We start from the raw sequence: 12,065 nt of genomic DNA on the forward strand, positions 1-12,065 counted from the left end.
GTGAGAGCTCTCAACTTTCCTGTTCACCCTAAAATTGGATGAATCTTTTGTTGACGAACACTCCTAAGATTCTCTTTCGCCCCCACTGTTGAAACAACACTGACTTTGTTTTTTTTTTTGAGACAGAGTTTCACTCTTGTCACCCAGGCTAGAGTGCAAAAGCGCAATCTCAGCTCACTGCAACCTCTGCCTCCCGGGTTCAAGCAATTCCCCTGCCTCAGCCTCCCGAGTAGCTGGGACTAGTGTGTGCCACCACACCCAGCTAATTTTGTATTTTTAGTAGAGACGGGGTTTCACCATGTTGGCCAGGCTGGTCTTGAACTCCTGACCTCAGGTGATCCACCTGCCTCGGCCTCCCAAAGTGCTGGATTACAGGTGTGAGCGATAGCGCCCGGCCTCAAGAACACTGACTTTCAAAATACATGTTTTAAGCACCTGAAGTTTCGGGGTGAAGACTAATTCTTGCCTCTGCATCAAGATCACTTGTATTTGAAGTCTACTTCCAAAAGAATATGGCATTCAGCACATCACTAACGCCAACCTTTCTAGGTCACCTGCCTTTCCCATCTTTAAAAGAAAACAAAGTTCCTTGGAAGATGTGCTATATATAACAAGGAGGTTGGCTTCACGCTTTTTTTTTTTTTTTTTTTTGAGATGGAGTTTCACTCTTGTTGCCCAGGCTGGAGTGCAATGATGCGATCTCAGCTCACCCCAACCCCTGCCTCCCAGGTTCAAGTGATTCTCCTGCCTCAGCCTCCCGAGTAGCTGGGATTACAGGCATGCACCACCATGCCCGGCTAATTTTGTATTTTTAGTAGAGATGGGGTTTCTCCATGTTGGTCAGGTGATCCACCTGTCTCGGCTTCCCAAAGTGCTGGGATTGCAGGTGTGAGCCGTGCTTGGCCTTTTTTTAAAAAACAAACGAACAACACCAATAAGCTGGGCGCAGTGGCTCACGCCTGTAATCCCAGCACTTTGGGAGGCCAAGGCGGGCGGATCACAAGGTCAGGAGTTCGAGACCAGCCTGGCCAACATGGTGAAACCCTGTCTCTACTAAAAATACAAAAATTAGCTGGGCATGGTGGCGGGCGACTGTAATCCCAGCTACTCAGGCGGTTGAGGCAGAATTGTTTGAACCTGGGAGGCAGAGGTTGCAGTAAGCTGAGATCGCGCCATTGCATTCCAGCCTGGGTGACAGGGCAAGACTCTGTCAAAACAAACAAACAAACAAACAAAAGACAAAACACCAATGCTGGGCAATTGGCTCATACCCCTATCTACTTTACACAAAGCTTCCCAGTGCACGTGGTCACATTTCCTGAGAAAGGAAATAGGAAAGGACTGGGCTTGGCTTACTTCGACCCAACTTGTGTCCAGAAGTGTAACAATGGGGAGTATGGTTAGATCCCCTCTGCAAATCTCTCGTAGCCACTCCTAACCACCTTTCTTGCTTGCTCTCCAATTCTAGATTTCTGTGAACAAGGCATGTAAACAGTGCCACCTCTGGGCCAAGTGTGGTTCCTCTCAGCTTTTCCTAGCCCCAAATCATTGGGAGGAAATGCCCTAATTTGGGGAGCACTGGATCCGGTTAAGACTTGGGTCCCCTTAGATAATGAGTGGAAGAGTGTGGTGGGACAGGCTGCCAGGAGGTGCACAGGGCCTCCTGGGACCATTATCAGAGCCAAGTGCCTTAAACTAGAATGGAAACGAGGAATGTGTGTGTGCGCTCGCCTCACATTGGGAGGATCTGAGATGGGAAGAATGTATCGGTGAGGTGCTAGGGCACAAAGCACACTCATATTGGGGTGTGGGAACAGTGCTGGGGTTCTTTGCTTCTGGCTGCCTGTGGGATCGTATCCACACAAGGGAACCTGGGCTGACAGAACACTGACCTCAGGACCTCTGTGCCATGCCCTTCTCTGCTCCAGACCAACAAAGCTGGACAAGTGAATCACATCACACAAACAGATCCCCTTGTCTGGGAAAAAAAGAATGTGGGAAGACAGGGAGGTGAATGAACCAGGCTATGCTGGGCACTTGGAGGGGCTCAGCAAACACTTTGTTCAATCAGTGAACAAAGATGCTGGAGAGACTTGTGCCCAGGGCAGCTGGGGCAGTCCCTGGTGCTGAACTGCAGCTCCTGACACCAGCCCTGGGGCATTCGCTGCCCCTCCTGACACAGGTGGGTGCTCCCGGGCAAGTTCCAAAGCCTGTCCTATGGGCAAAGCATTATGATATGCCCTGGACTGGATGTAAGGAGTTAGACAGGAAGAGGTCAGGCCACTGCTGCCAACAACTGGACACTGTTCTTACCCCTGGAGGGGGCAGATTATGAAACAGTTTCTAGAAAAAAAATGCAGGATGAGACACATTTATTCTACATCTGGTCACAATAAATCTCACCCAGACCACAGCCAGGATGCCACGTGGCTACAAGCAGCTGGCGGAAACGGAGATCATCTGTTCTGGTGCTCATGGCCACTCTGGGCAGAAAGCAAAGGTGCCTCATGGCACCTACTCAGAGGCACTGAGGCCACATTCCCATCTCCAGGCACCAGGGATGTCTCTGAAGGGTGATTCCATTTGGAGTTTCCAAAATCCAGGACTTCTGAGAGCCAAGCCCCAGTTCCAAGTCATCCTGAGTCCAGGCTCTGCCAGAATCTTGAGCACCTGGAGCTGGTGGCAAGGCAGCCTGGGGACTAAAAGGGCCTCAGACTGGACCACAGGGCAGCCCAGGGGCCCTGGGCCTCAGGGCCGACGATCCTTTCTGCGGTTTTTGTGTCCCACCTGGGAACCTCGCCGGGCAGCCTTCACCAGGCCTTTGAACTGTCCCTGCAGCTTCATCTTCTTCCTGCAGGGCCAAGGAACAGAAAGGTCACATCTGGCTGAGAATAGGAGGCCCCCTCCCGATGCCAAATGATGGCTCACCCCCAGCGCCAGCAGGGATGAGAAGGGGGCCTCCAGGTGGTGACCAGCACATGGACTGGGCAGACCACACGTGGCTGCAGCTTCCACATGGCTCATGTCCTGACCTGGACATTCCACTTTGGCACAATTATCCCCCTGGAAACAGGCCTCCCTTCCATTCTTCCTCTAATGTAAGTCCAGAGAAGGTCAAAGCTCCCTCTGCCCACCCATCCCTCCACTGAAAGGTAACTTACAATCCACAGAAGCTAGAACTTTAGAACACCATTTCCCTAGTAACATTAGTTTCCAAAGCAGTCCTACACATAACCCAATTTAAGGGCCAAAGTCGGAAACAACTCTAATTTCCTACCAATAAAGGGATTAGAAAAGCAAATTATACAAAGCTATTAAAAATGATGACTATGGTCGGGCGCAGTGGCTCACGCCTGTAATCCCAGCACTTTGGGAAGCTGAGGTGGGCAGATCACGAGGTCAGGAGATCAAGACCATCCTGGCTAACACAGTGAAACCCTGTCTCTACTAAAAATACAAAAAAATTAGCCGGGTGTGGTGGCGGGTGCCTGTAGTCCCAGCTACTCTGGAGGCTGAGGCAGGAGAATGGCGTGAACCCAGGAGGCGGAGCTTGCAGTAAGCCGAGATGGTGCCACTGCACTCCAGCCTGGGCAACAGAGCGAGACTCTGTCTCAAAAAAAAAAAAAAAAAAGATTACTATGTAGAGTATGTATATACCAGAAAACATCTGTACGACATAATATCATGTTTAAAGAAGCAGTTCAGGGCCGGGCACGGTGGCTCATGCCTGTAATCCCAGCACTTTGGGAGGCTGAGGCATGCAGATCACGAGGTCAAGAGATCGAGACCATCCCAGCCAATGTGGTGAAACCCCATCTCTACTAAAAATACAAAAATTAGCTGGGCATGGTGGCACACGCCTGTAGTCCCAGCTACTCGGGAGGCTGAGGCAGAAGACTAGCTTGAACCCGGGAGGCAGAGGTTGCAGTGAGCCAAGATCACACCACTGCACTCCAGCCTGGCGACAGAGCAAGACTCTGTCTCAAAAAAATAAAAAAATAAAGAAGCAGTTCAACTCAGTAATATAGGTAGGTACCAGCTACATGATATAGGTGCATGTTTAAAAAAAAAGCTGGAAGAGACTCAAATTGAGTTGACAGTTTAATAAGGCCCTCCCTTCTTTAGAGCACTCTGCTCCCTCATCCCCACCCATCCTCCAGCCCCCAGCCTGGCACAGCGTCATACCTGCGGTTGAGCTTGCTTCTGTTGAGGGGGATGTAGGCATAGGGATCCGGCCGGCCTTTCTTCTTCACATCACCTTTTGCTTTCTGCTCGCCCAGAGAAACAGAGTCAGCTAGGAGGGTGGGGTTCCCCTTCTGTCCCTGCCCTAGACTTGACAGGCCCCATAACCTCCCTTCATCCTCTGCCTTAGGTGGTGCCAAAGAGCTCCTGTATCCTTGGAAGGCCATTCAACAAGGTCCCCCATTTCAGATGCCACAAGGTCTTGGCATCTGAACCCCTTCTTCTTTCCTGGCCTCAGTTGAGTTCCAGGAAGGTGCCTCTCAGGACAGTGATGGGCACAGCTCCTCCTTGCCCCTCCCTGGCACCTGTCCAGTGCCAGGAGACCCCATGCCCTACATGCAGTGCTTACCTTGGCCTTGTATTCGGCCCCAGGCATAGCCTTCTTGGCCACAGGGCGATGAATGCCAGAGCCTCCAGCTATAGGGAGAACACAGGACCATGAGTCAGGCAAAGCCAGGGCAGCCTCCTCCAGAAAGGCAATGGGCACCCTCTCTGAGAGCTGCCAGGGAGCAGATGAGTGAAGGCCAGGAACTTGGCTCCGTCCCCTATCAAACCAGGACAAAGACCTTCCTCGAGGAGGGACTGTCTGGTGATTTGACAGTTAGATCACTGGGCTCCTCAGACTGACCCAGAATCCTTACAGCTTACCAGAGACCTCTGGGAACACATAGATTCTCCACTAACACACTAACAAAAAATAACCCATATTCTCCAAAGTCAGACAGAATTCAGCCAGCCAGCCAGGTTCAACTCCCAGCTCTGCCACTTACAGCTCCAACCTCAGGCAAGCCTCTTAACCTCATCTGTTAGAGAAGGCATTTTAGGCTTTCCCGTCTTATCTCATTTGGGTTTCACACAAACACTGAGATAGAAGGCAGCTATTTAACCCATTGTAACAGATGTGAACACTGTAGCTTAGAGAGGTCAGGATCCTTGCCCAAGGTCAGCTGGCTTCTCCAGCCTGGACTTCAACATTCAACGACAAGTTGTGGATGGAATCCTACCATGCCAGCTCAGGAGGACTCTCTGAGATGACCAGCACGAACCACCCCCATTCCTCATGTTGTTGCAGATGAGAAACTAGAAGCTCAGAGGCAGACAGTGTAACCAGGCCAAGGTCACACAGCTAAGCAGAGGTTGGGCAAGCAGCCCTGACCCCAGGTCTCTGCCTCATCAACTGGCAGGTACTCCTGCCTCAGCATCACTCCATCCCAGGGCACAGTAGGTGAGCTGGCCCTGGCTCACGGGTGCCACAGGCGGAAGAGCCATGAGGTTGTGCAGCTGCGTTATGATGCTCTAGGGCTGAGGACACACCAGCTACTGGAATCAGAGGTTTCCCACAGGAGCCCCTGGACCTCCAGATGCAAAGCAAGGGCTCTGCTGCAAGGGCTTGGGGACAGAGGTCCTGCACGGCTACCCTGGGAGGAAGGAAGCAGAGGTGAAGCCACCTTGGCACTTCCAGCAGCTGCTCTAGGAGGGCAACAGCTGGTGGGCCCAGAGATAGAAATAGAGGGGAACCCTCTGACCAGACCCAATACCAACCTTCCCAGTTTCCAGCCCCGGCACCGGCCAAGTGGCTTCTCTAAACCCAGCCTGACTCGGTTGGTGCTCTTAGGGTGACCAAGAGAGGCAAGCAGCTCGCAGAAGGGACAGACTCAAGCCTCTTGGAAGGCCTGGGTGGGTGGGAAGGAGCTGCAGCTCAGGGCTCCTCAGAAGGCTGGTGGTTGCATGCACAGATCTACTAACCCCCGGGCTCTCCCACACCCCCAGGGCCCCTTAGACTCCAGGCCCATCATGAGTGTCATATCAGCCAACCTCTGTTGGTGCCAAGTGAGTGCAACCAGGCTGTGCAACCTCATGGCCCTGCCACCCCTTCCTGTGACTCCCCTCCCTAATGCAGGTGACAGGGATCCATGTGTCCCAGGACAGAGGAGTGGAAGCCTCACCTTGGTACTGAGGGGGTATCTCCAGCTCCTCCTCCTCAGCCTCTTTCTGGTGCTTGAGCTTCTGGTGCTTTTTCTACAGAGAGGGAATAGGTGGGGAGTGAGTGAACCAGGGGATGTGCCCACCCTCGGGAATGCCAACCGTAACAGCAGAGTACCCTGCATCAAGCAGGAGAGGCCCTCTGCTAAGCACCCCACCTCTTACAGACGGGGAAACTAAGGCCCAGAGAGGGCAAGGAACTGTCCAAGATCACAAAGCCAGGCAGTGCAGAAGAGAAGCTCTGGCCACGTCCTGACTGCCGGGCTGGTGGCGGCCGCTCCTGCTCTGCCTTTCCACTGTGGGCCCCACCCAGGCCTGCAATTGCCCAGAGGGCTTCTGACATCAGCTTACCCAGCCTTCCTAATGGGGAAAATGAGGTCCCTGGCCTCTTCAGAGAGCATAGCTTTACCAATTCTTTGCTTCACACAAACCCCACCCCACTCTCCCTATTAATCACTCACTTACTGATCCCCTACTAAGTGCCAGGCCCTGGGGACACAGGGCACAAGATCTAGTTCCTGTGCTCCAGGGGCTCTCAGGTAGGTGGGAGACCCCTGCTCAAGCCGGTCATCACTGATCCTCAACAATGCTACCAACCCAGCAGGTATGAGCATGGACAGTGAGACACGTCAGCTCGTCAATTATATTCAACAGGAAGTGACAGAGCACCTACTGTGTGCCTGGCGCTGTGTTAGGCAGTCCAAGGGAAGGAGGGAGAGCCTGACAGCAGCCCCAGCCCACCAGATGTGAGCCTAGAACCAACATCCAGGCCAGGCAGAGGCATGCTGTGCAGGGAGGGGAGGCAAACAGAGGCGGCCCCAGCTGGCAAGGCTAGTCCCTGCACCGTGGTCTGTGCCACTGTGCCCCAGAAACCTCTAGAAACTGCAGATTCCCAGGGTTCCAGCTACCCAGGGGATCCAGAGGCCAACCAGGGGAAAGGTGTGCCAGGCAAAGGGATCAGCCTGGGCAGAGCGAACAAGCTGCAGCACACACAGGGTGTGCCTGGGGAACAGGGGACTCCAGGTCCACTGGCCGAAGCCCAGCTGAGTGGGCTCCTAGTGGAGAAACAGGAACTGGGAGGAAGCTGACTCCGACTGCAATGTAGGGGACGATGGCTGAGCTGGCTCTTGGTTCAGCTGGTGCCTGGCCAACAGCCCAGCCCGCTGGCCTTGAATGGAGGCAGCTATTTGAACCCCAACATTTCATGCTCCCACAATGGTTGGCCGAAGAGTTAGAACTTGGTCGGGCGCGGTGGCTCACGCCTGTAATCCTGGCACTTTGGGAGGCTGAGGCAGGTGGATCACGAGGTCAGGAGTTCGAGACCAGCCTGACCAACATGATGAAATCCCATCTCCACTAAAAATACAAAAATTAGCCGGGCGTGGTGGCACGCACCTGTAATCCCAGCTACTCAGGAGGCTGAGGCAGGACAATCACTTGCACCCGGGAGGGGGAGGTTGCAGTGAGTCGAGATTGCGCCACTACACTCCAGCCTGGCGAAAGAGCGAGACTTCATCTCAAAAAAAAAAAAAAAATAGTTAGAACTAAGTGCCATGCAAGAAGCCGTCTAGGGGTCTCAGTGGCAGGAGCCAGCCACAGAGTGCAGCCGCCCTGGGGCCCTCTCAGTGCCTGGAGACAAGGCATCTGCTCAGTCCCGCTCTGCCCGGTGCAGTGGGGGACATCCTTAGAAAGCCATGGTCAGTTCTCCCCAGCCAGGAAGAGGAGTAGGCTGCTGAGGATCTGCAAAGCCACATGTGAAGATTCGCTTAAGGAACCCAGGAGGCTTTGAGTGGAAAAAGATTTCCAGGAAAAGTGAATAATCAAGTCACCATAGCTTACTTTGCATCACTAAGTGGCAAGCACTGTACACAGAAACCAAGACTTGAGCCCAGGCAGTCTGGGCCCAGAGACACACGTTTGACAGACGACTGCCATCACCTGGAAAGGGAGACTAGACTGGCCTGAGGGTGGCCTCTCGGAGAGGCCCATGTCAGACCAAGCAGAGGAAGGACTCCCAGTAGGTGAAGCTGTCCCACAGGAGTGGCCGCCTGGGCGCAGAGAGGGGCAGGAGGGTTTTCAGCAGAAGCCCCACTGCTTTTCCTCAAGGGCATCCCAGATGGGCTTCCCACATCAGAGGCTGCTCAGGTCCTCAGCTACTCTCTGACCCAGGACTCTGGATATGTACTCAGCTCTTCAAACAGAATTCTGCGCTGTCACAATGCTCTAATAACAAAGCTCCTCCTCGGGCCATGCTGGGCAGATGGACACTTGGCAAGGCATATGGGCAGTCATTCACAAATACGACGCCAATGAAAACGGGGATGTGGGGGAAGTCTGTAACACGTCAGGCACTATGCTAATGCACTTTACACGCCCAATCTTACCAAACTGTCCCAATGACTCCACCAGGTGGTCTATTTATAACCCCACTTTACAGATCAGGAATTGAGGCTTTAAAAGGTTAGGCTGAAGCCAAGATGGGACCCCAGAGTCTGCCGCTTCCCCACCGATATCACTATACCCCTGATATAGGCTCCTGTCACCTACGGGTGGTGCCTAGGAAGGCTGGATGGGCTGGGGCACAGTCTGGAAGGACAGAGAGGGAAGAAACTGCTCCAGAATGGAAATGTTCCACTGAGCTTGAGACTGACAGGTGTTGGGTGACTGGTTGGGCCCACTTCGCCCTTGTTGGTTCAGGTGGGGCAGCTGAGGCTGTTTCCATCCTGGGAGGCAGCACTGCCAGGTCAACAGGGGTAATGGTGGCAAAGAGGTTGAATTTCTGGGCTTAGGAGACTGGAAAACCAGGGTTCAAATTCCTGGTTTGCACAGACTGAGCCCTGTGACCCTGGGCAGGCTACTTACCTCTGTACACTCCTCTGGTCACTGGGACAACGGAGTCCCTATCTTCGTGAGGCTATGTGGGGCCCTCAGCACAGTGCCGGGCGCACAGCCATGCTCCCCCACGGTGGATGCCCCCACCCCATGCAGGAGCACACAGGGAAGCTGCTGCCCTTGCCCCTGCGTAGCACATGCCCTCGCTAGAGAGACAAGTGTCTCTGCCTTCTTTTTCCTTTAACTAGACAACCATCACTCTGTCCTGCATGGCACCCACAGCCTTCTGGACCGCCTGCTATGCACACCTGTGAGGATACACTGAGCATTCCAGAAACAGGGCAGTTCCAATGTCTACGTGTGGTGGGGGTGAGAAGCTGTGGGGCCCAGGCTTAGGTCTGAAGCCCTAGCACCCCGTCCACAGGAACTACTCACACTCCTGACGATCACATCTTCCATTAGGTCAGCCATCTCTTCATCTTCACCTGGAGCCAAAAAAGAGAGGCCCATGAGCACTGGTGGGAGCTCCTCAAAACCTACCCTTTCCTTCTGCCCCCTCCTGGCTCACCAGGCTGAGGGGCCACCAACTCCAGCCCCAGAAAATTGCCTTCCTCAGACCAATATCATCCTTCTGTTAGAAGAGATGAGACCCCTGAGCACTGCCCCTTTCTCCTTGCCACCCTAGGCCCTAGGGATAACGGCCCCTCAAAGAAGTGGTGATCCTACTTTTGAGGTGAATATGGCTTTGTTTGAAACTTCTTTTTTCCCACTCACCCACCCTTCATCTGTTTGAGATTTGAAGAAAGCCCCAGGTTTCCGGGGGAGTCAGGCGCTCCCGCAGCCCCATACACGCCCCCACTGTGCCAGGAAGGCTTCATTCTCCTGTTTGAAATCTCTGCCCTATGCAGTATGTGCTGGGCTCCATGTGGGAATATAAAGTATGAAACTGACCAGTTGGAGGGAAGAGAAACTCAGGCAAAGTCAATCAACAACCAAAAGACAATAGAGAGCACGTGATCGGCCATGTATGGTGGCTCACACCTGTAATCCCAGCACTCTGGGAGGCCGAGGTGAGGTGGGAGGATCACCTGAAGTCAGGAGTTCGAGACCAGTCTGCAACATGGCAAAACCCCATCACTACTAAAAATACAACAATTAGCTGCGCATGGTGGTGCGTGCCTGTAGTCCCCAATACTTGGGAGACTGAGGCAGGAGAATCGCATAAACTCAGGACATGGAGATTGCAGTGAGTCGAGATCAAGCCACTGCACTCCAGCCTGAGTGACACAGCGAGACTCTATCTCCAAAGAAAGCACATGACCAAGGGCTGAAGACTGGGTTTCCTCTGGGCTGGGCAGGAGTTCTGGGGGAATCAGGCCTAAAGGCTGAGGTACCCAGGAAGGGCTACAAAAGGAGCTTTGAGCTGAATCCTGAAGAGCACGGGGGTTTGGAAAGGCAGAGAGAGAGAGGAGGGGTCCTGACAGCCTCAGGAATGCCTGGGCACCAAGGAGGACAGGAGATGGAAAAGTATACAGGGGCGAGAGAGGAGCAGAGAAGACACTAGACACGGAAATATAACAGGCACATGTACACCAAGTACACATGCTGTACCCGTTACACCGATTCATCTTCATTCCAACCCGGAAAAGTGGGTATTAGGATTGTATGATATCCACTCTGAAGCAAGGAAATGGAGCTAAGGAGAGGCTGACTGAGTGGCTGCAGTCGTGTGGCTGGTGAGTTGGGTGCATGTGGAGCGTTGAGGCTCCAGTTAGGAGGTGCAGTGAGACAAGGGCCCAGAGCTCGCAGCACTGGGAACCGAACAAAGGGATGACAGGTGTGTTCTTGAAGACCTAGGTGTTTCTTTTTTTTGAGACAGTTTCGCTCTGTCACCCAGGCTGGAGTGCAGTGGCACAATCTTGGCTCACTGCAAGCTCTGCCTCCCGGGTTCACGCCATTCTCCTGCCTCGACCTCCTGAGTAGCTGGGACTACAGGCGCCCGCGACCACGCCCAGCTAATTTTTTGTCTTTTCAGTAGAGATGGGTTTTAACCTTGTTATCCAGAATGGTCTCGATCTGCTGACCTTGTGATCCGCGCGCTTCGGCCTCCCAAAGTGCTAGGATTACAGGCGTGAGCCATCACGCCTGGCGAAGACCTAGGTGTTTCTTAGCTAATGGCTGGATATGTGGAGAGGGGCCAGGAAAGACTAAAGAGAGCTCCGAGATGCCACACCGGAGGGACTCCCGGGCAATGTCAGACATCGGGATTGGGAAGTTGGGAGGGTTTCAGCCTCTGGTTCTTTCTGCCTCTAAATCATCTTCAGGGCCTTAGCCAAGTTTGCATTTAAAAAAAAAAAAGAGGAAGGAAGAAAAGGAGAAAGGAAGAGGAGGGGGAGGAGGAGGAGAAAAACAGAAGAGACTAACAGCGTATCACACACAGTAAGGGGAAGTACCATTTCTGATAGTTTCCTTTGAGTTAAATATGTATTGTATAAATGGCTCGGTTACAACATAAAAAGATTTCTTAATGTTTCTCAAAAAAAGTTTGAGAAACTCAAAAAGTTTGAGGAAGCTGCCAAGAGAAGAGCTTCTCCGGTCTGTTTTTACCCACGCTTCCTCAGCAAGTGATCACCAAAGGAATAAGTGAACACGGTGAATAAATGAATGGACAAGCACGTTGGGCCTACCTTTGGCGCCTTCCTCTTCCTCCATCTTGTTGCCGTCTGCCTCCTCCCTTATGATCAGCCGGCCATCGGCGCTCACCTTGAAGCCGTGGTCCTTCTTCCTGCCCCGGCCTGGCCCTGGCTGTGTGGCTGGGGTGGAGAGTTTGGCATGAGGAGATGGAAGGCCAGTCCCATGCTACTCACCCTCATCATGACCAACAAGCCTGGCTCAGGGACCCCAAACGGGCGCCACTCAGCCCTGTCCATGGGCCTGCCATGGATGCCACCCCCTACGCACCACCTGAGAACCTGGCACCATGGCAAGTCTGTTTTCTGAGTGCACTC

The 12,065-nt window shown here is 53.2% G+C and overlaps 1 protein-coding gene across 2 annotated transcripts in view; it reads right to left on the reverse strand.

The window, feature by feature from the left end:
* Positions 1-2,355: 2,355 nt before the first annotated feature.
* RRP12 (ribosomal RNA processing 12 homolog) overlaps positions 2,356-12,065 on the reverse strand; it is a 44,009-nt gene continuing 34,299 nt past the window's right edge. For both annotated transcript variants that reach the window (XM_054435430.2, XM_063670058.1), the window contains exons 29-34: positions 11,745-11,870; positions 9,493-9,542; positions 6,189-6,261; positions 4,592-4,659; positions 4,186-4,268; positions 2,356-2,851 (exon numbers count right to left, since the gene is read on the reverse strand). In XM_054435430.2, the coding sequence (XP_054291405.1) occupies positions 2,749-2,851; positions 4,186-4,268; positions 4,592-4,659; positions 6,189-6,261; positions 9,493-9,542; positions 11,745-11,870 (503 nt within the window). In that variant the 3' untranslated portion in view covers positions 2,356-2,748. The remainder of the gene's footprint in view (positions 2,852-4,185; positions 4,269-4,591; positions 4,660-6,188; positions 6,262-9,492; positions 9,543-11,744; positions 11,871-12,065) is intronic.

The sequence above is a fragment of the Pongo pygmaeus genome, chromosome 8 (genome assembly GCF_028885625.2).
Source record: "Pongo pygmaeus isolate AG05252 chromosome 8, NHGRI_mPonPyg2-v2.0_pri, whole genome shotgun sequence".
In the NCBI taxonomy this organism is placed as follows: domain Eukaryota; kingdom Metazoa; phylum Chordata; class Mammalia; order Primates; family Hominidae; genus Pongo; species Pongo pygmaeus.